This window comes from Xenia sp. Carnegie-2017, unplaced genomic scaffold (assembly GCF_021976095.1).
Source record: "Xenia sp. Carnegie-2017 unplaced genomic scaffold, XeniaSp_v1 HiC_scaffold_21, whole genome shotgun sequence".
Taxonomy (NCBI): domain Eukaryota; kingdom Metazoa; phylum Cnidaria; class Anthozoa; order Malacalcyonacea; family Xeniidae; genus Xenia; species Xenia sp. Carnegie-2017.
Genome location: NW_025813484.1, coordinates 8,714,764 through 8,740,186, shown reverse-complemented (window position 1 = coordinate 8,740,186; position 25,423 = coordinate 8,714,764). Strand labels below are relative to the sequence as shown.

At 33.8% G+C, this 25,423-nt stretch overlaps 3 protein-coding genes and 3 long non-coding RNA genes across 10 annotated transcripts; 2 read left to right on the top strand and 4 right to left on the bottom strand.

Annotated features, from left to right (window-relative positions):
• Window positions 1-23: 23 nt before the first annotated feature.
• Window positions 24-2,982, top strand: LOC124443967 (TATA box-binding protein-associated factor RNA polymerase I subunit B-like). The gene is made up of 8 exons (XM_046994519.1): window positions 24-221; window positions 341-431; window positions 502-608; window positions 690-909; window positions 1,006-1,189; window positions 1,416-1,645; window positions 1,728-1,878; window positions 2,331-2,982. Exons 1-8 carry the CDS (start codon window positions 135-137, stop codon window positions 2,980-2,982), a joined length of 1,722 nt encoding a protein of 573 aa, XP_046850475.1. The 5' UTR covers window positions 24-134.
• Window positions 913-1,485, bottom strand: LOC124443981. Its single transcript, XR_006947785.1, has 2 exons — window positions 1,250-1,485; window positions 913-1,164 (listed from the first exon to the last, which is right to left on the bottom strand). It is a non-coding gene; the product is annotated as an uncharacterized LOC124443981 (long non-coding RNA).
• LOC124443961 (Fanconi anemia group I protein-like) lies at window positions 2,787-18,033 on the bottom strand. 3 transcript variants are annotated; one of them, XM_046994512.1, is made up of 48 exons: window positions 17,834-18,028; window positions 17,496-17,571; window positions 17,104-17,198; window positions 16,753-16,788; window positions 16,582-16,667; window positions 16,413-16,477; window positions 16,271-16,331; window positions 16,019-16,060; window positions 15,884-15,937; window positions 14,817-15,099; window positions 14,225-14,314; window positions 13,771-13,849; window positions 13,607-13,664; window positions 13,446-13,528; window positions 13,285-13,370; window positions 13,114-13,201; window positions 12,851-12,909; window positions 12,598-12,669; window positions 12,404-12,474; window positions 12,259-12,319; window positions 12,016-12,163; window positions 11,814-11,869; window positions 11,654-11,722; window positions 11,469-11,570; window positions 10,975-11,059; window positions 10,745-10,842; window positions 10,369-10,452; window positions 9,468-9,505; window positions 9,280-9,368; window positions 9,101-9,191; window positions 7,945-8,044; window positions 7,794-7,873; window positions 7,668-7,722; window positions 7,474-7,567; window positions 7,308-7,381; window positions 6,637-6,753; window positions 6,510-6,561; window positions 6,274-6,350; window positions 5,937-5,987; window positions 5,732-5,797; window positions 5,550-5,652; window positions 5,278-5,423; window positions 5,064-5,108; window positions 4,930-4,986; window positions 4,744-4,860; window positions 3,971-4,066; window positions 3,527-3,634; window positions 2,787-3,067 (listed from the first exon to the last, which is right to left on the bottom strand). In XM_046994512.1, the coding sequence occupies exons 1-48, from the start codon at window positions 17,927-17,929 to the stop codon at window positions 3,002-3,004; spliced, it is 4,005 nt and encodes a 1,334-aa protein (XP_046850468.1). In that variant the 5' UTR covers window positions 17,930-18,028; the 3' UTR covers window positions 2,787-3,001. The 3 variants fall into 3 exon arrangements, 2 of the variants coding, with proteins under 2 accessions (XP_046850468.1, XP_046850469.1); XM_046994513.1 differs by having other exon boundaries at window positions 6,274-6,347; XR_006947781.1 differs by lacking the exons at window positions 2,787-3,067; window positions 3,527-3,634; window positions 3,971-4,066; ... (1 more) ...; window positions 4,930-4,986; window positions 5,064-5,108 and having other exon boundaries at window positions 5,349-5,423; window positions 5,929-5,987; window positions 17,834-18,033.
• Window positions 18,034-19,340: 1,307 nt separating this feature from the next.
• On the bottom strand, window positions 19,341-20,797 carry LOC124443978 (programmed cell death protein 5-like). Its single transcript, XM_046994540.1, has 6 exons — window positions 20,712-20,797; window positions 20,598-20,644; window positions 20,427-20,491; window positions 19,777-19,868; window positions 19,614-19,685; window positions 19,341-19,530 (listed from the first exon to the last, which is right to left on the bottom strand). Exons 1-6 carry the CDS (start codon window positions 20,772-20,774, stop codon window positions 19,486-19,488), a joined length of 384 nt encoding a protein of 127 aa, XP_046850496.1. The 5' UTR covers window positions 20,775-20,797; the 3' UTR covers window positions 19,341-19,485.
• Window positions 20,798-21,065: 268 nt separating this feature from the next.
• On the top strand, window positions 21,066-24,229 carry LOC124443979. Of its 2 annotated transcripts, XR_006947784.1 has the most exons (10): window positions 21,066-21,163; window positions 21,262-21,350; window positions 21,436-21,522; window positions 21,596-21,678; window positions 21,788-21,911; window positions 21,981-22,066; window positions 22,388-22,522; window positions 22,691-22,712; window positions 22,795-22,931; window positions 24,023-24,229. It is a non-coding gene; the product is annotated as an uncharacterized LOC124443979 (long non-coding RNA). The 2 variants fall into 2 exon arrangements; XR_006947783.1 differs by having other exon boundaries at window positions 21,596-22,066.
• On the bottom strand, window positions 21,746-25,063 carry LOC124443982. 2 transcript variants are annotated; one of them, XR_006947787.1, is made up of 4 exons: window positions 24,912-25,063; window positions 24,677-24,763; window positions 23,987-24,040; window positions 21,746-22,073 (listed from the first exon to the last, which is right to left on the bottom strand). It is a non-coding gene; the product is annotated as an uncharacterized LOC124443982 (long non-coding RNA). The 2 variants fall into 2 exon arrangements; XR_006947786.1 differs by lacking the exon at window positions 21,746-22,073 and having other exon boundaries at window positions 23,912-24,040.
• Between the last annotated feature and the right edge of the window lie 360 nt (window positions 25,064-25,423).

Genomic DNA, 25,423 nt, shown 5'->3' with positions numbered 1-25,423 from the left:
TTGGCTCAGACCAAAGTCTGGCACGTGTCCAGACGGCCAGACCACTGGTCCTGACAGAAGACTCTTCTTGATCTTCTTCTTCAGTTCTTGACTAAATCATAATTACTTTTTACTGACTGATAGTTGACGGTGATATGCCTTCATGTGTCGTATGTTACGAAGAAAACTTTCACATCGTAGATGGATTATACTATTGTACAAATTGTGGAACACAGTCAGAAGTATTACTTCATAAATTCTGATATTTCATCTTGACCATAGATGACTTTCCTTTCATTTTATTGTGTATTTTGCAAAGGTATAGAAGAATGTTTGCCAACATTTCAAACTTATTTCTCAGGATGTTCGAGAGGAGATACATGACATGGACCAGGAAATGATAGATGGCAGACTGGAAATCAAAAAGAAGTCAGTCAAAGTTTCTGACAGAAGTAAGTCAAATGCCATGATCGTATGTATAATGTGGAAATTATTTAAATTTGAGTTTATTATATTTTAAAGTACAAAAGGATTTGGGAAAGCCATGGTTTTCGCTTGAAGGTTATCAAGTGCTATTAAAAGCACAAATAAATTTTTTGATGAATCTTGGCGTAGATTCCAATTTGAAGGTAATGATGAAAACACATTCAACATAGTAAAAAATAAAAGAATTATATTATTTACCTCAATTGCCATTATTTTGCACTCAGGATATAGTTGGACAAATGTGGTTTTCTTTTGTGGAAAAGTCAACCAATGCTTTTGGCACACATAATAAAGGAGACTCTTCTCACCACATTAGAGCACGAGATAACATAAAGGATTTTGTTCCAATAAACTCAATTCCACGTAAGCTACGCTTTGGAAAACAGTGTGATGAGGAAGCATTAGAGCTAAGTTCAGAGATAGCTCGTGAAGAATTGTATGAAGGTATTGAAAGAAACATAAAGATGTTTTAGTGATTAAAAATATTTCGAACAATAGTGTACTTGTATTAATTTCTTCATGTGAATGGTCATTCAACAGCAAGAATTTTTGAGGACAAAGAAAATGATGTTGATAATGAGAGTCACATTGGATCAGTTGATCAAAGTCGCTATTATCCCTCTACTCATGACTATAGAGTGATGACAGTACAGCATACAATGGTATTTTGTTTCCTTGGATTGCAATGGTTACAGGAACCTATATGTTTGTCAGATTTAATAAGGTAAAATTATTTGTTAATCCCTTTATAAAAGTTTCAGTACCAATACAATTTGTTTCATACCTGGATTGATTGTAAAACAATGACCTTCATAACACCATGAGCTCATTTAATACATCTTCAAATGTAATTGAACCATCTAAAGCCTGAGAAGCCATGACAAGAAGTCAACCAATTGATGAAAAAATCCCAACAATAACATTTTCATGTTTTTCTACTCCACATTTAGATGGGCAATTGAGAATGAGTTTCCATATTTCAATGCAACTGCCTATTTCCCGGACTACATGAAGTTGTCTCATTGGGATTCCATCATGTTTACAAGATCAACAATGCCAAACAAGTCACATCTTGAAAATCTTGCAGAAAAATTAAGGGTGTATATCAATTTACCAAAAATACCTAAGCATCCATTCAACATCTATGTTGCACGCTATGCATTAGATCTGCAACTTACACGTAAGATGAACCATTACTATCCATGGTAGAGCATCTCTACATAAATATTACTTTAGGTCATATATAATTCTTCTATATTTAGCATTGATTCATCGCCATGTGTGTAAAGTTGTACAAATGATTGATAAGTATTTGGAAACCATAGATGAAATCATTCATTATGATAACAGTGCAATGGCATGCCTCATTATATCCCTGAGATTAATCTATGGCTTGGATGATGACACTGAATGGTAGGTGGATATTGTAGGGACTCAACTTTGTGTTATTGTATGTGCCCAAATGTACTCAACTTTGTCATAATGTATGTGCCCAAATGTACTCAACTTTGTCATAATGTATGTACCCAAATGTACTCAACTTTGTCATAATGTATGTACCCAACTTTGTCATAATGTATGTACCCAAATGTACTCAACTTTGTCATAATGTATGTACCCAAATGTACTCAACTTTGTGTTATTGTATGTACCCAAATGTGTACTCAACTTTGTGTTCTTGTACATATCCAAATGTACTCATATGAATTCTCTCAACTATAACAATGAAGAGCATTTAGTTCTTTTCACTACTCTACCTAGTGAAGGAAAAGATCTTTTCATTTTTTTTTATGTAAGTCTGGATGCCATACAGGATTAAAAACAATCAGTGAAATTAAACCAGCTTGCAATCTGCTGTATTTTAGTGAACTGTCAAAAGAAGCAACTGAAATTGAGAACGGTGAATTGTACTTTCCTTTATGGAATGATGTCATTGGAAAGATCTGCTTCAGTCATCGTCAGTTAGTTGAACGAGGATTTCCCAGGAACAAGGACGATCTACGCATGCTTAAAGACGCTCGTAACTATGGCGAATTTTGCCGTGAAAAATTGTTTGGATCATGGAAAGCAGGTACAACAGTGCATCCATGCAAACGACATCTTAAAGGAGGAAGGGGTTTAAACCTGCAAAAACAGGAGGATTATGGAAAACTGTTCGACAAACTCTTACATGAAAAAGAAAATACAGAGAAGAGTCCTACTAGCTTTCCACTTTTGTCCTGCATCACCACAACTACACCCACACCCAAGAAAGGATTGCGTCTTATCGACATGCAACGATTTTACCAAAGACAAAAGGAAAATAAAGGAACAGTGGGCCCTTTGAGGAATAAATATTCGTTGTACAAAATTTCTTTGAGAGATACATATTGTTTAAACTATTGGCAGGACTTGCAACTACCCAAATCACTAAAACAACTTGTGGAAGTGTGTTCAAAACTGATATTTCTTGAGCCCGCGTTGCTCGCGTTTCAAATGAGGAAATTTGAAAATGAGTTTTTTAATATTTGGGCATAACTATAACACATCGTTCGCATCATGTTGTCATAGATTGAGACTTGCCTTTCTTTTTTGGCGGTTCTTCATTTTCTTTTCCCGTATCCTAAAGTAAGCAAGACAACTTGTCAGTGGGGTAGCCATCCCGTAAGATTGTTCATCTTATGAAATTATTTTGGTGTTCACTTACTGACAAAACAATAGATTTCTAAAGAAATTTCTTGATGTTAACGACGAAAAATTTGCATAGCATGATCAAATTTGCGGGCTCGCTACACCACCGCAACTTGTGTGTAAATATTAAGAATAATCAAACGTGTGAAATAAGAGAAATTGTGTGTAAATACAAACGATACGAAAACGTGCGTGTGTAAATATCAAGAATAATCAAACGTGTGAAATAAGAGAAATTGAGTATGAATATTTAAAACAAGAATAAAACTTGTGCAACAAAAAAGTTTGTAAGTACTTTTATAAAAAATAACAATTAAATTATATTAGCAATAACTATAGCGACTCAACTGTGGTTGTAGCTATTATTTAATAGTGTTGGTCACGTGAGTACCTCTTCTTCCTCGTCAGTTGATTCCTCCCTTAATGCAGCGTCAAGTGTCGCTCCATTAATTCTAAAATCTCTTGCAGTGCTTCTCTTGAAATGATCCATTAAATTTACCTGTATTCATTATAAAAAAAACAACAACAACAGACTCTATTCAAAGAAAGAATTTTCACGGGTGTGGGTAAAAATGTTTGGACATTGGATGGTCGTTACCATGCCTAAAAATAATTTTTTCTTCCAGACAGCAGGCAATCTTACGAAAGCAACTTCCAGTGAAATTCAATTCATTTGTTTCTAATTTCAAAAAATTGCCTGCAATGTCAAAAAAATTCCCGTTTCCATCTTGGCGACTTACTCAAGCTTTGGTCCTTAACGTCGTCACTTGCTTCAATTGCTTAAAATGTTCAAAAAATTCACGAGAATAATTACTAACGATGTGCATTTTTTTACCTTAGATTTTTTTGACAGTTGAATAAGATAACGTTCGTATTGTTCCAGGGAGTAGATAAGATTTGGCACTGACCGCATTTCTTTTAACACTCTACCCTAAATAATGTATTTATATTTTAACTTATATATACATCATCTTATAGAATTTATTACAAAAAAAACAGAAAAATGAGCTGCAGCTAAAATCGGACCTGGATATTCTTTGGTAGGAGGGTTTCTTACAACGAAATGCATACTACATGAATTTACGTAATAAATTGGACGGCTGTCTCTATGCGATCAAAAGAAGCCCATTGAATCAGAAAAGTGTACTGTTTAATCGCAAAATTACTCGAGAAATGAAGTTACTTTCTAGATTGAATCATGAAAATACTATCCAGTTAGTCGTTGCCATGAGTCATGACCATGAACTTGGAGAGTTAGTGGAGTTAGTGTCACAGAGCGAGCTCTGAAGTTGGTGCTTGTAGATGCGATGAGCAAATTTTAAATCGTTTATTTTTGGCATTCTCTTTGTCTTTTTTAACTCGTCAACACTCTGCTACAACACTCGTAATATCCGCGACAACGTTAGAAATGTTTTTGTTTTCTTCTATAACTTTGTATCTGCATATACATTGCATATATATTGTCGGAAAATGGATTTATTCACTTTTACAACGAATTTTGTAATTTTATCTAGTATTTTTGACAAGTGTGCTTATCGTCGGAAAAAAGAATTGTTTCGTGTTTTACATTTATGTTTGACGATAAAAAGCGTCAAGACAAAATCATACCTTTGTTATGCTTCCTGTTCTATTTTTATCTTTTCCGTTCCTTTCCTGTTCAGTTGCTTGAACGTACGTCAAAAATGCGTACACATGAGACGACAGCTGAAGACCAGAACACTTGACCTAAATAAAAGAATGCACGATTACAGACAGTTAAATATCAGATTGACAAAGTTATATGAGTGCCAGTACCAATTTCTCAAAAGATGGAGTAACGCGACCGGCTTTTTGATTGTATATGTATAAATACTATAAAAAAAACATGAATAAGAACTAAGACATTAGAATGCATTAATATAGTTCCAAACATTCGACTTTAAACTTACGTATTTTGTTAGATTACCAAGAACAGTATAAAACTTAGTTAGGGTCTAAAATTAAGAAACAGAAAGTGTAAGTACAAACTTTCAAAATCCACGTACGTACGTTTTGAGCTTTTTCTGTTCCTTTGCTGCCAACTACTGATTTGCTTATCGTGAATTCTTCTTAAAACTATACTTGAAATATTACATCAAATAACGCATATAAATCGATACTTGCCTTTAGTAAGAGTTCTGATAAAGGTCCTGTTGCTATAGCAGACTGAACAAGCTCGCGAAACACGTGTATCATACTTATCAATCGATCACAAATGGATCTTTCATCATTATCAGTGGGCATTGAGGGACTTATATCATCGTCCAGAACTAAAGAATGTAATATACATATTTATACATGTATAACACAAATAGATCAATTTGCTTTTCATTTAAAGATATCGTAATTAATTTTGTGTTTTGTTTAATAGGTGCATGCAATATCTTTATGCAGACCTTCTTCATTTTCTACTATATCTTTCGTTTTCTCAGCTTTCATTTTTGTAACGAACCAATCAATTTCTTCGAGTTGAAGATCTACCTCACCGAGCAATATTGTCTTTGGCAAAGTAAATAATTTCATTTTGAGCATGACTTTCAAAATGTGAGTTTAACAATACAGAGCAAGAAATACATACCAAGATGGCAGGAGCAGTTTTTAGATTGACTATGGTAAAATACGAATTAGCATTCAATTCAATATCCTATATAAAAAAAATTTCCTGGATAAGTGTACGTCACGGATTGCTAACAAGGTTAAATATGGAGCGAAAAGAATGAAAATGACATAGTTTCTCAAAATGACAAACTGTTTATCCAAATATATTCCATTTACACATATACTTCGTCAATGTCGCCAAGTTGTTTATGGATGTCAACAGAAATTTCTTTTACCTATGAAAAGATTGTTACATGTGTATAATCATTAATACAAAATGCGTAATTTTTCATCAATGATATGAAGGATAACACAAGAATCAATAACATTAGAACAGGTTTAATGTTAATTTCAAACGAGCTGTTTTTCAGAGTCCACTCAGAATTTTCTTTTCTAAATTGTGTGCGTTAACATTATATTCACACTTCAATTTTTGCAGTCAAATCTACTACATTGAATGCGACTGGGTGACAAAAATGAAAGTTCAAAAATAGCCTCCTTTAATTAACATACAGTACTTACGCATGTCAGCTTGCTCTTGCATTTGGAAGTCAAAGTGAGTAAAAACGACACAAAACTTTTGCAAACGGTGATGTCATCTGTGGATATGAAAGGATAAAAAGGTAACAACAACGTTTCATGTCATGATGCAAACGGTGATGTCATCTGTGGATGGCAAAGGATAAAAAGGTAACAACAAAGTTTCATGTGATGACGGATGATAACAATGACGAAAACAACAACACAAACATCCTTACCAGTATTATGTTCTAAGCAGATTCTCTTTATCCATGACTGAACAAGGTAAATCTTCAGAAAAAACCCAAACTTCAGACAAGGACAAGTAACAGGATACATAGATTCAAAATATTAACATCATAAGACCTGATCAGCGTCTTCTTTTAAGCATCTCGTTAACAAAGCAATAATGTTCATCATATGTGGAATATCTTTGAAGGTCATCATATCATTAGGAGATGCCAATGTTGTCACAACAAATCTCTATAATATATAGACAAACATATGTATGCAATACATTCACGCATCTATCCATGACACCACACATATATATATAAATATATGTAAAAAAGTAAAAGATCCTCCGGACTGTATAAATAGATAGCTTCCTCATTCTGATGAAGGCTCGAAGCAACAAGTCGAAAGCTCAATAAAATCATTTTATACAATCCGAAGAATTTTTTATTTTTATACATTAAATATGCCTGGATTACCAATCTTTAAACTTATATAAATATATGTATACACAAACAAAGTTTTGATAACGATAAAGCTTTGCTAACATTTATGTATTTTAGCCATACTTAAGGTAAAGTAAGACGCAGTAAATTTAGTAAATATAAGTTGTAGACCCCTAAAGTTTCAATTTCGTGGCACCGTCCCTGATGCACATATTTATACATACACAAACATATGCATACAATGCATTCACCCATCTATCCATTACACTGTGCATACTTAATCACTTACATAGATAAAGGAGCATAAGATTTGAATTAGGAAACAACTGAGAATTGTAAACGATTGCAAAAAGTAACCTGAAATTTCTTAATATATTTGTAGATAAGTTGATTTTCATCGCAGACGTCTTCTGTCTCGTTGTTACCTCGATCTGAAGGTAGAGAATTATTTTTCTAGATATTTGTCCGGCTAACGTGCTTTATAATGAAGAAACGAAAAAATAAATATATGAAATGCGATCACCTAAAGCCAAAAGAAATTTTTGTATCTTCGCTGGATATTTATTCCCGAATATGTTCATCACAAGAAAGACACCATTTAAACATTGGTTGATAATCTAGTCGTAAAGACAATAACTTAGTTAAGTGTACCACATCCCTCAACAGGAATATAGCTATGTAGCACTTTTATATTTATGTCATTGTACAAACACTAACTTTACTGTCTTTCTTTATTATTGAGCTCTCTCCATCAACCATTTTAAAAAGAACTCTAAATATTAATAAAATTATCCAAAATTTGTTTTAAATGCCTTCTTTCCCAGTAGTTTGGAAGTTACCTACCTAGCAATTCTTGTACTTTGACGACAGATGTGATTATCGTTTGTCCCTTTAACTCCATCACAGCTTCCTTTATCGTTGATCTTTGTTTAATGAACACAAATAGACAAATGTATTCCTAATCTGTTGTACATACACTTTGAATACACCTTACCTGTGTTAGTTTTTGTTGTGTAACACTTAGCACGTACTGAACAAACTCGCCAGAATTACGAAGTACATCCAAACTGGTTTGATGACTGGGAAGACCATCACTGCAAAATGTTTTAGTTACATCACATTTCTAAGATGTGTACCTCCTAACTATTACTTATCTCAATTTGTATAACAGAACACCACAGAAATGACTGCAGTAACCACACAACACATGCTATTGTTCATCTCACTTATATAACAGAACACCACATGGCTGAATACAGTGACCCCCACCCCCAGGTTAATTGTTCACCTCACTTTATATAACAGAACACCACATGGCTGAATACAGTGACCACCACTCCCCAGGTTAATTGCTCACCTCACTTTATATAACAGAACACCACATGGCTGAATACAGTGACCACCACCCCAGGTTAATTGCTCACCTCCCTTTATATAACAGAACACCACATGGCTGAATACAGTGACCACCCCCAGGTTAATTGCTCACCTACCTTTATATAACAGAACACCACATGGCTGAATACAGTGACCACCCCCCAGGTTAGTTGTTCACCTCACTTTATATAACAGAACACCACATGGCTGAATACAGTGACCACCACCCCAGGTTAATTGCTCACCTCCCTTTATATAACAGAACACCACATGGCTGAATACAGTGACCACCACCCCCAGGTTAATTGCTCACCTACCTTTATATAACAGAACACCACATGGCTGAATACAGTGACCACCCCCAGGTTAGTTGTTCACCTCACTTTATATAACAGAACACCACATGGCTGAATACAGTGACCCCCACCCCAGGTTAATTGTTCACCTCACTTTATATAACAGAACACCACATTTGAAAGAATGTTATATGCAGTGCGGTGTTTGAAATTAAATGAAGATATGATCTTCGCACTTTGCTGGACAATTTAAGCAATTGTCTCATGAACCTGAAAAATACAGGTGACTCAACGCATCACGTTGCTGAATACAGTGACCCCCACCCCCAGGTTAATTGTTCACCTCCCTTTATATAACACAACACCACATCATCGAATACAGTAAACACCCCCCTGGCTATTGCATACTACAGTAATACACTTTATACAACAGAACATCAAAGAACTGACTACAGTAACCGCATGAATTGTCATTACCTAAACAATGCCTCAAGGATGATGGTGATTGCACCAAGCGATAGCATACTTCTAGCAATCTGTTTGGATGATGACTGCCTGGACTTTTTAACTGAAAAATTAAATTTCAAAAATTGTAACTTAATTGTGGGAGCTGTATAAATGTTTAACGACACTTTAATGACACTTTATATACATACCCGACTGACTTGATGTTATCCCTTTCAAAACGTTAGACAGTTTACAATATTTATTGAATAATTCCAAAACCAATTCACAAGCCTCCATACTGAAAAACATGAGCCTTCATTACAAAAGATTTGTAGGAAAAATTGTGGATTCTGTGCCACATAATACGACACGATTGCATTAAAAACGATGTACGAACCTACATTCCCCCAAGATGAAAGAATGTTCCATTAAAACCTATAATAAAAAAGACAAGAATTTCAAAAGCACAATGATATTGATTCAATAATGATATTGATTCAACAATGATATTGATTCAACAATGATATTGATTCAAGAATGATATTGATTCAATAATGATATTGATTCAACAATGATATTGATTCAACAATGATATTGATTCAACAATGATATTGATTCAACAATGATATTGATTCAATAATGATATTGATTCAACAATGATATTGATTCAACAATGATATTGATTCAACAATGATATTGATTCAACAATGATATTGATTCAGCAATGATATTGATTCAACAGTGATATTGATTCAACAGTGATATTGATTCAACAGTGATATTGATTCAACAGTGATATTGATTCAACAATGATATTGATTCAATAATGATATTGATTCAACAGTGATATTGATTCAACAGTGATATTGATTCAACAATGATATTGATTCAACAGTGATATTGATTCAGCAATGATATTGATTCAACAATGATATTGATTCAACAATGATATTGATTCAACAGTGATATTGATTCAGCAATGATATTGATTCAACAGTGATATTGATTCAGCAATGATATTGATTCAGCAATGATATTGATTCAACAGTGATATTGATTCAACAATGATATTGATTCAACAATGATATTGATTCAGCAATGATATTGATTCAACAATGATATTGATTCAATAATGATATTGATTCAACAATGATATTGATTCAACAATGATATTGATTCAACAATGATATTGATTCAACAATGATATTGATTCAACAATGATATTGATTCAACAATGATATTGATTCAATAATGATATTGATTCAACAATGATATTGATTCACAAAACTTGGGCTTACCTCAAGGACTCCAAGAACAATACAGGCAAAAATATTGTTTTTTACGCCAACACCATTCGTCATGGAGTAATCTGCTAATTTATCCTGGAAGAAATATCATATGAATGCATCACATCAAGAATATATATCGAAATACGTAAAGATAAAAAACATCTACGTATCCAAGGATTGTGCAAATATTCAAACAAGCACTGCCAAATTGTAATTTGAATTCAACATAATATATTTCTCTATTAACTCGCATTTAATTTTGATTCATGTATCATAAGGAGAGAAGAATCCATTGACTTCATGCGAAATAAAAAAATCATGTTCATTGCGTTAATTTTTCGCTACTTATCATTACATTGAAGCTTTAGATTAAAAACCAAGATACCAGCTGGAAATCCTCCAAGTCACTTCTCTTCATACGTTGTGTTAGTGAGTTTAAGATATCCCGTATTTTTTTCATTAAGTTATTCAGGTTTTCAATACCTTCAAAACAACATAGTTTTAATGATCATACTTTTTCAATTGAATAAAAGATACAAAAATTAGTCGGATAATGAATGGCAAGAAAAAAAACTCCGCAATATTTGGTAAATACAAAGATTTATACATACATACCATCATCTGCGACTTCCTCTTTTTCTTCTTCTTCTTCATTAAAACTTACAATTACAGTCTGACTCAGCAAGCACAGTAAATGGGCCTAAAAAAGCATCAAAAAGAACTGATCAGATCGGATGATGAATTCGTTAATTTTATTGCCACCCCATATTTCCTTATAATCATGTTTATCCAGTTTAATTATTGTGGTTATGATTTTACGAACTATTATTAATCGTGAATTTAATACTACTTAGTAAAGATGAAGGATGTATTGTATTTAATAGTAGGCCACACCATCGTCTATATTCACGAAAACGAAAATTCGTGCACTGAATACATGCTTGGTACGACGAAAAATTGCAAGCATGTTTCTTACTTGTAATCATGAAGTTTATATTTTGAAAGGATTTTCAGCGTAAAAAAGCTTTCATAGGGGCTGGAGCATCTTTAAACTTAAGCATTTGAAAAGGCAGTATTGTAAGCATTTTGCTTATAAAAAAACTTCATACCAGAGGTTCGGCAAGAAAGACCTGATCGCCAGATGCTGTGAGACAAGGCTCAAGTTTCAACGGAGGAAGAATATCCTCTTCCTCCTCGTAATATTTTAAAAACTACAACAAAAACAATCATTAAGCGAGGTTTTGTCAAATTTCAACTTTTCAAAATGCAAGAGAAACGTCCAAACGTTTATTACATGAGCACAGATAATTTCCAAAGCAGATTGCCGTAAGTGAGAATTTAGGTCCAGTACATCACAAAGCCCCTGTAACGTACATTTATCAATAAAGTAAAAATGTTTTAGGTCATCATTTCAATGTAGTAATTTCACAATATGTTTAACCATGGAAATTAACCTCATAGAGAAGAACGCGTACATCGGCTTGCTGATTGAAGCAACGTCTTAAACCACCTTGATAATGAAACGATGAAAAATTTATTAAGTGAAACCTTTCTTATAGCTACATAACTTGTCGGAATGGATCATTTTCTTATGAATTGTTGGAAAAGAGTTTTCAAAACAAATTTTAAGTGCATACATAACAAAAACGTACAAACCTATTATTTCCAAGCATAAAGCCTCATTACCCGAGTTGAGACCATTGTTTGTACTATGAACATCAACTTGTATTTGACTGAGCGAATGACTTGAACATTGACTGCTATGGCTTATACTCTGACTTGATGTAATGTTCCCTCCAGACACCTTTAATATAAACACGATAAATGTTCAACTTTCTATGTTTTTTTTGGGGGGGTGCGGGGGGGGAGGGAAAATTTGGGGAAAACAATTGCACAAACCTTAAAATGTTTCAAAACAATAAGAAAACCATATACGGCAATCTTACGCGCTTCCAAACTCCTGTTTAATGCAATATGATCAATTTTCAAAAGATAAATTCAACATTCAAACATCAAGCAAATCGATGTTCATCTTCCATCGTACCTCGAAAACATCGACTTTCTCAAAACAAGCATGAGGGAATCCCTCAAAGTAATACTAATCTTCATTAATGGCTGAAACGGAGGCCACAAATGATTATTAACAAGAGAACATACTGGCTAAAATCATTATTTTATAAAAACTAAATAGTTAAAAATAATATTGCGCATGCGTTTTATTGATAGATGTTTTCTTACCAAAATTGCTTGGAGAAGTCCTTGAGAAGTTTTAAATGCCAGACATGATAAATACTCTAGTATCTCTTTCACCTATAAAACAATCATCATGATGAGCATATATACATATTCAAGGTGTTTATTATTTGTCACTTGTATGAAGCTCTATATCACTCTACTTTGTTATGTAACACCATCCATAGTATGTAACACCACCTATAGTTACTTTAACACAAATATATATATATTTAATGCTATAAGATCACTAAAGAACCTTAGGTAAGGAGTCCAGAAGAGCCTGAGGATTTAATGAAACCGCATTTTTTAGGAGATCTGAAATAGAAATAAAGTATTTTTATTAAACTTTTGTTCCTCCCCTTACAAATGCATACCAGTGTATGAGATCAGTTATTGTTGATATCTTTACGTCTATATACTACATGACGTTTGCATGTCAACTTCATACATGCCTTTCTTGCATTGTTATGTCGTGAACATAAACATGAACAAACATGAACAGAAACTCTTGCTACCAACCTATATAATGATACGAAGCTGCACCAGATTTTGTCAACAACCTGTTGAAAATCTGTTCTAGTATTTCTGTTCTTATCACATCATGAGTCTGTAGAAGAGTTGATACAAGAGTTAACCAGATAGGCAACACGTCTTCAATATCGCTTTTAAAAATCGAATGTTTTGAGTAACCTGGAATGTCTTCAACAAAATTTCACTTCCAAGACGACAAGACTCCTGTTGTGGAGTAATTTGCTTCACCAAACCTGAATCCGAGACTACAAAAAAAAAACACTACAGAGATTACTAACTTATGTATATGGATAAATGGGCAGCATTTGGTCGACATGTACCATAGTGTTTTGAACCAAATGTATCCATTAAATAAAAGCCGAGGTGTACGATTCCTTGAACAACATAATCCCAGCCAAACACGCTGACAAAAATATAGAAAAAATATCAGAATAGTAAGCGAAGAATAGAAGGGGGAATAAAATGATGTGAAACGGCGTACCTATTCTTCACTGTTTGTAAAACTTCAACTGATACATTTGGCATTTTTTCAACATTATCTAAGACATAAAACCATACATGACTAACGCATTCGAACAACAAAATATGCGAGTACCCGGTTGAAGGCAACAGGTTTTGAAAGAAAACAACGTTGAACAGAAGCACCTTGTATCCACTTTGAAGCCTTTTGCAGTTGAATATTTTTAAAGCTCTTCAAAACAGCTGCTTTTAGCACATCAAGTATCTAATATGACATTGAATGAATAGTAAATTTTAGAATAATAAAAAAATATATTTATTACATGTATCTATATAGTGTCATGACTCCTTGGTAGAGTAAATACAATTGTTATATATATACTTTAATTCGTGTGTAAACAAAAAGAAGAAACATAAAAAAACTAAAGCACAAAAATAGACTTAGAAAGATATAAAACAAAGTACATTAAAGCAACTTGTTGGTACGTGATCAAAAACTCGTTGTCTTGGTAAATGACATACAATAGTATAAATATTTCATCGAAGAATCAACAAAAATAAAAAACATAAAAGAAATAAAAATGGACAAAAACTAATCATAAAAATGAAAAGCTTGATAAATATAATGACATCAACTTACAGGTTCTTCAAATCTGTGGCTCTGCGCAATTGATAAAGCTATTGCAAGGTTGAATGACGCCAGAATTTTTTGAGGTTGATGCTGTTGAGACTAAACAGAATAGTTTCGCTAACACAAAGAAGATGTTACTGCAAACAAGAAATTTATAACACGTGTGTAAAAGTGGAAGCTACAGTAAGACAAGATGCGACGCAACACGTGTGTAAAAGTGAAAGCTACAGTAAGACAAGATGCGACGCAACACGTGTGTAAAGTGAAAGCTACAGTAAGACAAGATGCGAAAATGGAAAGACAAGATGCGACGTAAAGTGGAAGGACAAGATGCGACGCAACACGTGTGAAAGAAGGAAAAAAGAAAGATGGATGGATGGACGTGGAAAAGTGGAAGTGGAAAGTGGAAACACGTGTGAAAAGTGGAAACTACAGTAAGAAAAGATGCGACGCAACACGTGTGTAAAAGTGAAAGCTACAGTAAGACAAGATGCGACGCAACACGTGTGTAAAAGTGAAAACTACAGTAAGACAAGATGCGACGCAGGCAAAGCACATACAGAGTAGCTACCAAACGTTCAACTACAGTCCTAGATCATACCTTAAGATATTTGATGAATTCTTTTCCTAACTTTTGATCTCTCTTTATGGCAAATGTAATATGAAGAATAACGTTTCCCTGAGTATGACGGAGTTGATCACTGGATACTTGATGTAATTCATTTTCTTCTAGTAGTTCATTTGGACTACCATTGTCACAATTTAGTTGGGTAAAGTAAGCAACGATTCCTTCAAGAACAACAAGCCAATGTCCCCGGGAGCATAAGATTAATAACTGATACACAACAGGAGGAATTTCCTCAATATCAAGCTCTTTAAACATCCTAAATAGAAATAAAATTCTCATGAAATCAGTAAGAGCTACTTCATTCTTCACGTCATCGCTTTTGTTCTATTCCTATAAGTACGTTACTTTATCATTTGTCGTGTTTCCAATAACGTAAATCAACTCTCAAATATGTAAATCACCTCATATCACAAATAACTCACATTTAGCAACATATAACTAACAGAAACCTATACAGTGAATGGTTTGAACCCGGGAGTGTCGTTACATTGTAGATGTAGATCGTCCAGGTTAGTAAAGTGACTAAAGTCCTGAGAAGGACGGTGGTGTTGATGTTGACTACCGCATAGTGAAACTTTAGTCAACACCAACAATAACAGTCCTTATCAGGACTTTAAAAAACTGGACTATCTACATCTACAAAGTCCTGAGAAGGAATGTTATTGTTGATGTTGACTGATGTCTAGAAAACCTTAACGGTAGTCATCTTCAGAGTCAACGTGAGAAGGACTGTTGACGTTGATGCTGACTGACGTTTAGAAAACCTTAGCAGTAGTCACCTTCAGAGTCAACACCAACAATAACAGTCCTTCTCAGGACTTTACTAAACTGGACGATCTACATTTACAAGTCCTGAGAAGGACTGTTATTGTTGGTGTTGACTGACGTTTCCACAACGTTAGCGGTAGTCATCTTCAGAGTCAATATCAACAACAACAATCTTTCTCAGGACTTTACTAACCTGGACGATTTACTTACACAAACATGTAACATTCAAACTTTTTACTTTACTACATCTACATGAACATGGAAATCTTTACCTGATGACCTTTTCGATAACAAACTTCAATTCACTATCACTTAATGAAACTTCCCTAGTAATGTATGTAATGTACATGATACAGTAATGCATTAATGATTTATGATTAACATATGCATATAATATGATTGTTTACCTGAACATGTTGGCAAGATGAATAACACAATTTGGATGCCATCTAGAAGTTATAATATATGATTGATGACTTGCATGTAGATAAAACTTTGGACATTCTCCTAAGTACATTACTCCTCTTATGTACAGAACAAATGGTAATGTAGTGGTACACAAATGTTCATAGTTATCCTTACTTGAGTTGATGGATCAGAGAGGATAAAGTAGAATAAATTTGCTATAGAAATAATATGCTATATCATGTAATCCTTACTTTATTGAGCAGAGAGTATTGATCATCTGACTTTTATATTCGTTGCCAGACAGTGTGCCATCTATGTTGTGTAGAAGTATTTTACTGTATACAAATAAATAACTAGTTTATAAACTAATTAATGACTAGGAAACATAAATACCATTAAGTGAAAGAGAATCTCTCGAAGCAATGGAAGACAAAATTGTTGGGAACAGCTGTAGCACTCTAGTGACCCAAAGATAAAATTTTGCAAAAATTCATAAAACAATAGTTTCTTGATGGTTTGATTAAAACAAGCTATAAGATAAGATGACACAGGATTGACATGCCTTCCATTTTTCATCAATCCTTTTCGGAGTTTATCCAAGATTTTATCGCACAAATCACATAATATATCACTGGATGTTTTATCAATCTGAGAAATAATATCAATTGATTTAATGGCTGTTGCAGAAATGTGATGAAACATTTTATTCAACAAGGTAAATGTGTGAAGTTACCTCAAATAATAGAATTCCTAAATACTCTGTTGCTACCTACAACGAAAGGAGATGAAATGATTTTAGAAAAGACCAATAGATTAAAAAAGGAGGATGTCATTTGAGATAGTGTGGTGATAATTCAATGTCTACATAGTTTTATGGTATGGCAAATAAACATTCAGGGTGAATTTTCTGGGGGTGCAGGGAAGTCTAACCATCCTAGTCCTAACCTTGGCTATAGGAGGTGCAGGTGTGGGGTCTAAATATCTCCCAATCATGGCATAAGTATGACAGACATAGAAACTTTAAGGTTTTTAATTCTAAATACAAAAATGTACATAGAGAAAAAAATTGGAAGCCAATTTTTACCTTGGTTGATAGGTCAACATCATTTAAAATTTCAATACAATGTGGGAAAACAAATGAGCGTCTTTTAAGGCCTTCCGAGCTGTTGCAAGGTGATCCTGTATGGGAAATGTTTGAAGATCATAAATGCTGTTACATACAATAGAAATTTTCTTAATTTGCATTACACATCTGATTTGCCATATTTTTTGCATTTACAAGTAGTGACTGAGCACAGCCCAGTGACTAGATACACAAATCTCACAAAAATTTGCCCTTAAGTGCCTTTACTTCAAAATAAAGCGATGGACACTTTTTCTTTTTTAGTGGTAAACACTGTCCTGCAATTTTTTTGAAAGAGATTTTCTAGTAAACTTGAGATATATGGCAAATCAGTTATACATAGTATAAAATACCATGAAAAATTCCTTGGAGAAATTTGGGAACATTAAGGTCATCTTCATTGGAAAGTGTAGTAAGGATGCTACCAATCTTAAAAAAAGAACATGTCAGTCAGAACTTGTAATATGCCTACTTTTATGCACTTGGGAATAAATTATTTATACATATGTGTGGCGGGACGTGGGTTAATCAACACTCTCCAATAATACATGGAGGACACCCCATTCATTTTCATTTCCTGAATCTTTTCAATACATATTGGAAAATTGTTATAAATACCAACAATTTATGTTTCAAAGGTTGCCGTAGTTACTGAATTGATAATTTTGAGTAACTTATATACGTATGCTACCTTTTCCAAGGTAATTCCATTCAAGATTCGCTGCAATTCGTCATTTTTCTCCACCTGGGCAAGGCGTATAATCGCCTGTGCTGTCTTGGATACCATGGTAGACGAGAAAACGGTAATATATCGCTATTTGTACAAATTCGTCATTATTTTAATGCTTTCTCAGTTGCGTTTTGTGATATATGTATCGCATCCATTTTTTGGACAAAAAAACCGCCTAAATGAGAGGGATGAGGGTGTCCGCTGACCAAGAACGTGCCTAACTTGGGCATTGTCAGTGGGCATTATTGCGCGTTGGTGACACATACAAAACCTGGAATTTTGTATATATTCTATAATCCTGCATTATTCTAATGAACTATACAATACAATGAACATTTACATTCCAGCTTAAGCATCGTATTCACAGAGTAAGTCTGACATTCATACGACCAAAAATGCATCTGCCAAAAACCTGAGTCGGGAATAGTAAAACTACTACGCCATTTTTCACAATATATAACCATGGTTGTAAGAACGTTTAATTAGAGAGACACTGTAAATTCAGGTTTAAAAGAATGAAGGGAATGCTCAAGGTGTTGTAGTGTTTAGAAGAAAATAGAAATATAGCATATGCCAGTTTCTGCATATACAACATGGTTGTAAGAATGTTTAATTAGAGAGACACTGTAAGTTTTAAATAAAAATAGCAATGTGAGTGCTCACTGTGTTGTAATATTTAAAAGAATAACGTAAAAATATAAAATATGGCAGTTTTCGGCATACATAAACATGGTTGTAAAAAAGTCTAAATAGAGACACACAGTAAGTTTAAGTTTAAAACAGTGAAAGCAATGCTCAAGGTGTTTTCGTGTTTAAGAGAATATCACAGAAATATAAAATATGCCATATGTTTGTTGAGTTCGCTCGAGTTTCTTAGTTTTTCACAGCGGAAAGAAGCAGTGTGGTTCTGTGTCTAGTCTTAAATTCGTTTTCTTTTTGTCCGATGTACGTCTCCATAACAAAAGAACTAATTTCTCCCTTATTTAAACTTACGTAACTTATAATTGACAATTGACCATTGTTTTATGGTATTGCAAAAATCATTAAACAATAAAATTTATTCAGCGCATCAAATCTGAAAGCCATGTCCTCAACCAATCGCTAGATATCCAATCATAATTCTTTTATCCTATTGACGAAAATAAAATTAAAAAACTCCACTTAAAAAACTGTCTGAGTTCATAGCTGTGCTAACCACAAACAGAATTACTTCCTTTGAGGAACGAGCTCAGTCAACTCAAAAAATTTTTCCGAGTTAATAGTCATGACAAGGTCCAACTAATTCTACTTGGACTATGTTAACACTACTCCGGATCGGTCTGAAAACGGCGCAAAATCAATACAAACAAATTTTCTTTGTTTATACTGATTTTGCACGACTGAAATTTTGTAATGGTAACATTTCATTGCAATTGAGCATAGTTTCTTTTGAAGTCCGTAGCACTACAGAAAGATAAGCAAAAAAGTGTAAAATAGCTTATCTTTTCTGATTACATCACAGAAGTAAAGCCTTGCAAAGTTTGCCTCCACAAAAGGAAGTGGACATACACTATTTATTATGTACAAAAATGCTAAATTTCCTAGTTTGATATTATGATGGTCAGTCTATATAATTATATATCATCATCATCTGAATCATCAAGTCTTCTACGATTGAACTAGAAAATAAAGGTATCGCAGATCAAGAAATTGAGCAACAAGCACTCATCAGAAGATAACATAAATGCCCATATGAATCAACCTTGACGGTAGATTTCTTTTGATTTGGCTCTTGAAATCTTTCAAGTAAACTAACAAGTTGAGCATCACCAATCTAAGAAAAAAATATTACAATATGTAAATACTTGAACAATTGTAAGTATTTGAACATCATTGTTTGAAATTTGAAAATTCATTTGACAAACCTTTCCTCCAATTTGTCCTGAAGAAGCCATTTGAATCAATAAGCTTTCAATTTTCATTGCCCTTTCAGGTTTGACCAATGCAATACTGTTTACTACAAAGTCAAAACATGTTTTTATAAATTAAAGCTGTTGGGTTGACTGAAATCCAAAGCCTTTAATGAGAACACTACAGATTTGAATAGCCATATGAAAGTCTTACAATGTATATACAATATTAGGAATCAAAACTAATCCTCTTGTTTTAAAAAATTTTGGGTGCTTGCCCACTTAAGACAATCCAGACTACAATATTTACAAATAGTGCACTCTATCTAGTCCATGATATAATTTTTATGGAAATTTTGCAAGGCTGATTTTGCTACTCAAGGAAAATGTTGATTATATCTTGCAAGGTCCTATGAGATCTTATAGAATTATATTTATGATCCAGAACTTCAGTAGAATGTGTTAACATCGTATTTCTATAAACTCTGGACATATATAAAAAATATATCACACTCAAAATATTTATTAATTAGGAAAAAACATTCATCAAATTGGTGCACATCCAAGACCTTGGCTGGTTGTAAAATGTCAATGATTTATAAAGGCAACAGTTTTAATGAAAATTAAAACTTGCGCTTATAAACACTTCCAAATTTAACACTTACACCTGGCTCTGGCTTGTTGATCTAAAATCTGTGAAAGCATTTGGTTCTTCATTTCTGCTTCTTGTCTATAAATACACGCCATAAATTTCACAGTGTTATTGTAAATATAGACGCTCACAAAGTAAGGCTAGTCAACTGTCAACAAGTAACAAGTAACAACTTCTTTCCCACTTTTTTATTTCCTCTTGTCTTTGATTCTGTTCTCTCTGACCACTCGACTACAAATATAGCATGATTTAATAGAGACGAGCCATACTATCTTGTTTAAAATACAAAATTTCTCACCATTTGCTGTTGTATTTCAGCCATTCTTTTCGCTCTTATCTTTTCGAGCTCTTCGTCAGCCATCTTGTTAGCATGCCCCGTTAGGCAGGGGAAGCAACAAAACACGTCCACTTTGTAAATAGGTACGCAGTGCGTACATACCTAAAAGCGCATAAAATGTACGAGACGTTTATGAAAATTTTATAAACGTCTTTAGAACGTTCCAAAGTCATTTTCTTTGGTATTAACGAAATATTTTTAATGCATGTCATTTGCAGGATATAGGTTAGGGTCAAGGTTAGGATTCAGACATAGGATTAGATTGCACAACATATCTCTAAGTTACCATAGTTACAGCAGCTTCAACAACAAATATGGCGGAAATTGGTGGGAAATTGACACGATCAAAAGAACGATTACAAACAAAACAATCAACTGTTCAACCATCTATCCAAGTGAAAAATGAAAATGTGGTATGTTGCTACATATTTCATTCTTTGCTATGAATCATTTGTAAGACTCTGCAAACGTCAATCTCCCAATTTAACTTATTCTTTCTTCGGTAATTTAGGACAGTTCCATGAACAATCTCGTTTGGAAAGATCTGAATGAAGATCAAGTTGTCTTGTTTATGTCACTCACGCCACAAGATCTTGAAATGTAAACATGTCAGACTAAATACTCAAAATTATCGCGTAAATAAAGCAATATGACGAAGTACATTTTTCTGTTTCATGTTCAACAGAAAGCTTGCCGAATTTCTATCCCTACAGAGCTGTCACATAAATCTGGAAGAAGCCTGCCTCGTAGATTATTACGTATCTGCTTTGTGGTAAATTCAATAATAAATACAGTAACATAACGCTCCAGTTCAACCCAGTCACATGGATCTTATCTTCATGTAGGTTTGCAAAGCAGGTTCAGTTCACGACAGAACAAACTGCAGCATTTTTCTCTCTAATGAAGGTTCTTCTAGAAAATATAAAAGGTTCTAAAAATGTGCTGTTAGTTCAATCTTACTGTGTTTATCATAATGAATAGTTTATATCTTGTTATACTTCACTACGCAACATCAAAATATATTGTTTTATCTATAGACAAAAGAAAGTCGCTTTCAGACAATATATGTTTTATGAAGAAATATCTGATACAAAAATTACTACCATCATCTTTGTATAGTACCAGGGAGACAAAATTAATCAGTAATTACATTGTAGAGAGGTATACACTATTCTACCAAACTCAGTATGTACACCTGTTGATTTAACTGACTTCAATCATTTTATAAAGTCTTTTACAGCACTATAAACTCTATCAGTTCTTTTTCATCACAACAATCCACAGAGTATCATGATGAATGCATCATCAAAGAAAATGTAAGAGCTAAAATAGGGCACAGAAGTGTTAGTAATCTGCTCATCATTACTTATCAAGGACTTAATGTAACCAGGACAAGAAGACAACTTTAAGTAAAACAAAATAAAACAAATTCCGAAAACAGACATCTCATCTAATCTCGGACTAATCATTAGTCTGATGATGTCTTTGGAATAAAGACAAAATATTACACAATCTGTTGTCTAAAACTCTTGTATCATCTTGAATATCAAGAAAACAAGATGTCTGTTTTCAGAATTTGTTTTATTTTGTTATGACTTAATGTGAGAAAATGAATAACATATGCTTTGTTTATTTAGTTGTTAGTCGAAGCACCACCATTGGCTAGTCTTCCATTTCCTCCACCACTGGAGGAAGGCTTACCTGAAGAAATACACAGCAAACATGTCTTAGGAATAGAACAGATGAATACTTTCAATGAAACAGATATGAATGTAATTTTTTCCCTAGATATCACTTGCCCTTCATCAGTTTAGTATTTACACAACAAAATCAAAACTTTAAAACCTCATACACAAACATAGATTCAAGCTGTCTTTTCCTCCTTGACACTATTGCTGGTCAATGGAAAAATTAATGAAATATTTTTACTTTTTGTCTAGGGAACACCTGAAGTTAGTGAAGGTAATTAAGTCGTTATTGTAGTTGTCTTTGATATGACGAAATCTAAAGGACAATTTTAATCATAATCATAAAACACTTGTAGGTAACAAAAATGCCGAGAAGGAAGAAACAGTTATAAGTAATGAGCAATCGCAACAAGCTCTGCTCACGTCAATTCCACCAGACAAAATGAAAAAAGTTTTGAAAGATGTTTCAGAGTCCATTCTTAATGACATGAAGGTAAATGAATTTGACAACTCTATGTGTAACATGTGAAACATGACACTAGCTCACGCATTCACGATACATGCCCACGTGATATAACATGTGAATCTAGACAACTGCTCACAAATTCACGATACATACCCACGTGATATAACATGTGAATCTAGACAACTGCTCACGTATTCGTGACACATGCACACGTGATACAACATGTGAAACTAGACAACTGTTCACGTATTCGTGACACATGCACACGTGATATAACATGTGAAACTAGACAACTGCTCACGTATTCGTGACACATGTACACGTGATACAACATGTGAAACTAGACAACTGCTCACGTATTCGTGACACATGCATACGTGATACAACATGTGAAACTAGACAACTGCTCACGTATTCGTGACACATGCACACGTGATACAACATGTGAAACTAGACAACTGTTCACGTATTCGTGGCACATGCACACGTGATATAACATGTGAAACTAGACAACTGTTCACGTATTCGTGACACATGCACACGTGGTACAACATGTGAAACTAGACAACTGCTCACGTATTCGTGACACATGCACACGTGTACAACATGTGAAACTAGACAACTGCTCACGTATTCGTGACACATGCACACGTGGTACAACATGTGAAACTAGACAACTGTTCACGTATTCGTGACACATGCACACGTGGTACAACATGTGAAACTAGACAACTGCTCACGTATTCGTGACACATGCACACGTGGTACAAGGTCCCGCAAAAGTCGAGAGTTACAAGCAACAAAAGTTACAGAAATACAATGAAATACGCGCAATTTTCAAGTTGCTAACTTGCTACTCATTTTAATCTCCGCGTTTTTATTGTGTTGCTGGGTGCTTCATTTAAAAAATGTTTTATTTCAGTGACGAGCATTTGAGTTTCACTCCAGTACTGGTTTTTGATAAAAAGCTCGCACACAAAGAGTACGATTGTTATACAAAGGCATTATAAGATTTTTCTTGGTTAACTCGTAGCCTTTCCAATTTCTGACACCTAAAAACATGATTACCATAACACGCGTACCTCTATTGATGGACCATGTGCTCCTTATTCTTGCAGGTCGGCGTACAGAAGAAGCTAAAAGAACGCGAATCAACTTTATTAACAAAAATATCAAAGAAATAAGTTTGAATTGTATAAATTGTATATATATAATTGAAGAATGTGTACATATGATGTAATTAAATTAGATTTTTGTCAAATAATCTACTAATACTATAAGCAAAAAAAATTGTATAAATGCAAGGAAATATTTGTCAAGAAAAACGGAATTATCTTTTGTACTTATAAATAATTTTTATAGAGGGCAACATCACAACTCAACTGAATAATAAATATACATGACTGAAATTTGACTCCAACCACACTCAAGTTGAAACTTTGGGCTACTCGCAACGCTCACAATCTTGATGAGTGTCAATAACAGTTAGAAGGAATACAAGCAAAGAACCATTCTTAAAGACCACCCTAATTTTTTAAGCCGTTTTTTACTGCTTGAAATAGGATCCAAAGCAAAACCAAATTTGAATTCAAGGATTACTTTTTACGGTGTGAAAATGACGATCTCTATCATTAAAGGACAAGTTACTCTTCTGTCGATGAAAATGATATTTTTCACAGAAAGGAAATAAGTTTTCGTGTGATTTATCAAGGTCTAATGAGAAGTGTAGAACAAAAACCTTTCCTAATGTCCATACACGTCATCATACTTACTTCCGGTCATCAAACTTTTCACAAGATTAAATTCATTAATAACTCCCATAAGAACCAGTGGAATGACAGCTATTATGGTGGATTTTCCTAAAGAGAAGAGAAGAAAACCATTTTAACTAGAAATGTCTTAACCAGGAATAAATAATTGTATAATTTGATGGAACAGCGGCTTATTTCTGCTATTATATTTTTATAAAAGTTTCAACGTGACTGAATGAATTTAACTATGACGTACTGCTCTTTTGATGACTGTTGAGGCTTTCTAAACAAGAAAAGTTATCATTTTTATGCGCGTTTCAGCACAACAGTGTATGCGATTTCAGGTAACTTATTCAGGCTGTTTGCAGGATATTTTAGACTCACAACAAAACTGACTTGAGCTGAATGCTGTGAAATTTATCGATCTTCGTAGAGGTTTGACTAAATAAAAGATGCCATTTGTTAAATTACACATTGATGACCGTTGCAACACTAGGAACTGTAGACTCAACTCGTAAATGCATTTCTTCATAGTTTGTAGAGAGGAATAATCCAAGTTTGCCATTAAAACTGGTTAAGACTTGAGCATACTATCAAAATATCAACATGACTATTTTCTATAGCCACCATATTCAATGTTTCTACTTACACAGTAACTTCGGCAAAACTCGTTCACACGCTGATATTCAACATTGAAGCAGTTTACGTGATTCGTGTTCAGTCCACTGCAGTCGTTTGTGCGGTGATGTTAAAATTCTCCATTGGATG

Coding starts and splice junctions, on each gene's coding strand:
- LOC124443961 (XM_046994512.1), bottom strand. CDS start 17,929: ATGGTATCCAAGACAGCACAGGCGATTATACGCCTTGCCCAGGTGGAG. Junction 12,670..12,850: donor TTCTGGACTCCTTACCTAAG/GTTCTTTAGTGA, acceptor ATTGTTTTATAG/GTGAAAGAGATACTAGAGTA. Junction 7,874..7,944: donor CACAACAAAAACTAACACAG/GTAAGGTGTATT, acceptor CATTAAACAAAG/ATCAACGATAAAGGAAGCTG.
- LOC124443967 (XM_046994519.1), top strand. CDS start 135: ATGCCTTCATGTGTCGTATGTTACGAAGAAAACTTTCACATCGTAGAT. Junction 432..501: donor AGTCAAAGTTTCTGACAGAA/GTAAGTCAAATG, acceptor TATATTTTAAAG/TACAAAAGGATTTGGGAAAG. Junction 1,879..2,330: donor TTGGATGATGACACTGAATG/GTAGGTGGATAT, acceptor GCTGTATTTTAG/TGAACTGTCAAAAGAAGCAA.
- LOC124443978 (XM_046994540.1), bottom strand. CDS start 20,774: ATGGCTGACGAAGAGCTCGAAAAGATAAGAGCGAAAAGAATGGCTGAA. Junction 19,869..20,426: donor TCAACAAGCCAGAGCCAGGT/GTAAGTGTTAAA, acceptor TTGACTTTGTAG/TAAACAGTATTGCATTGGTC. Junction 19,686..19,776: donor CAGGACAAATTGGAGGAAAG/GTTTGTCAAATG, acceptor TTTTTTTCTTAG/ATTGGTGATGCTCAACTTGT.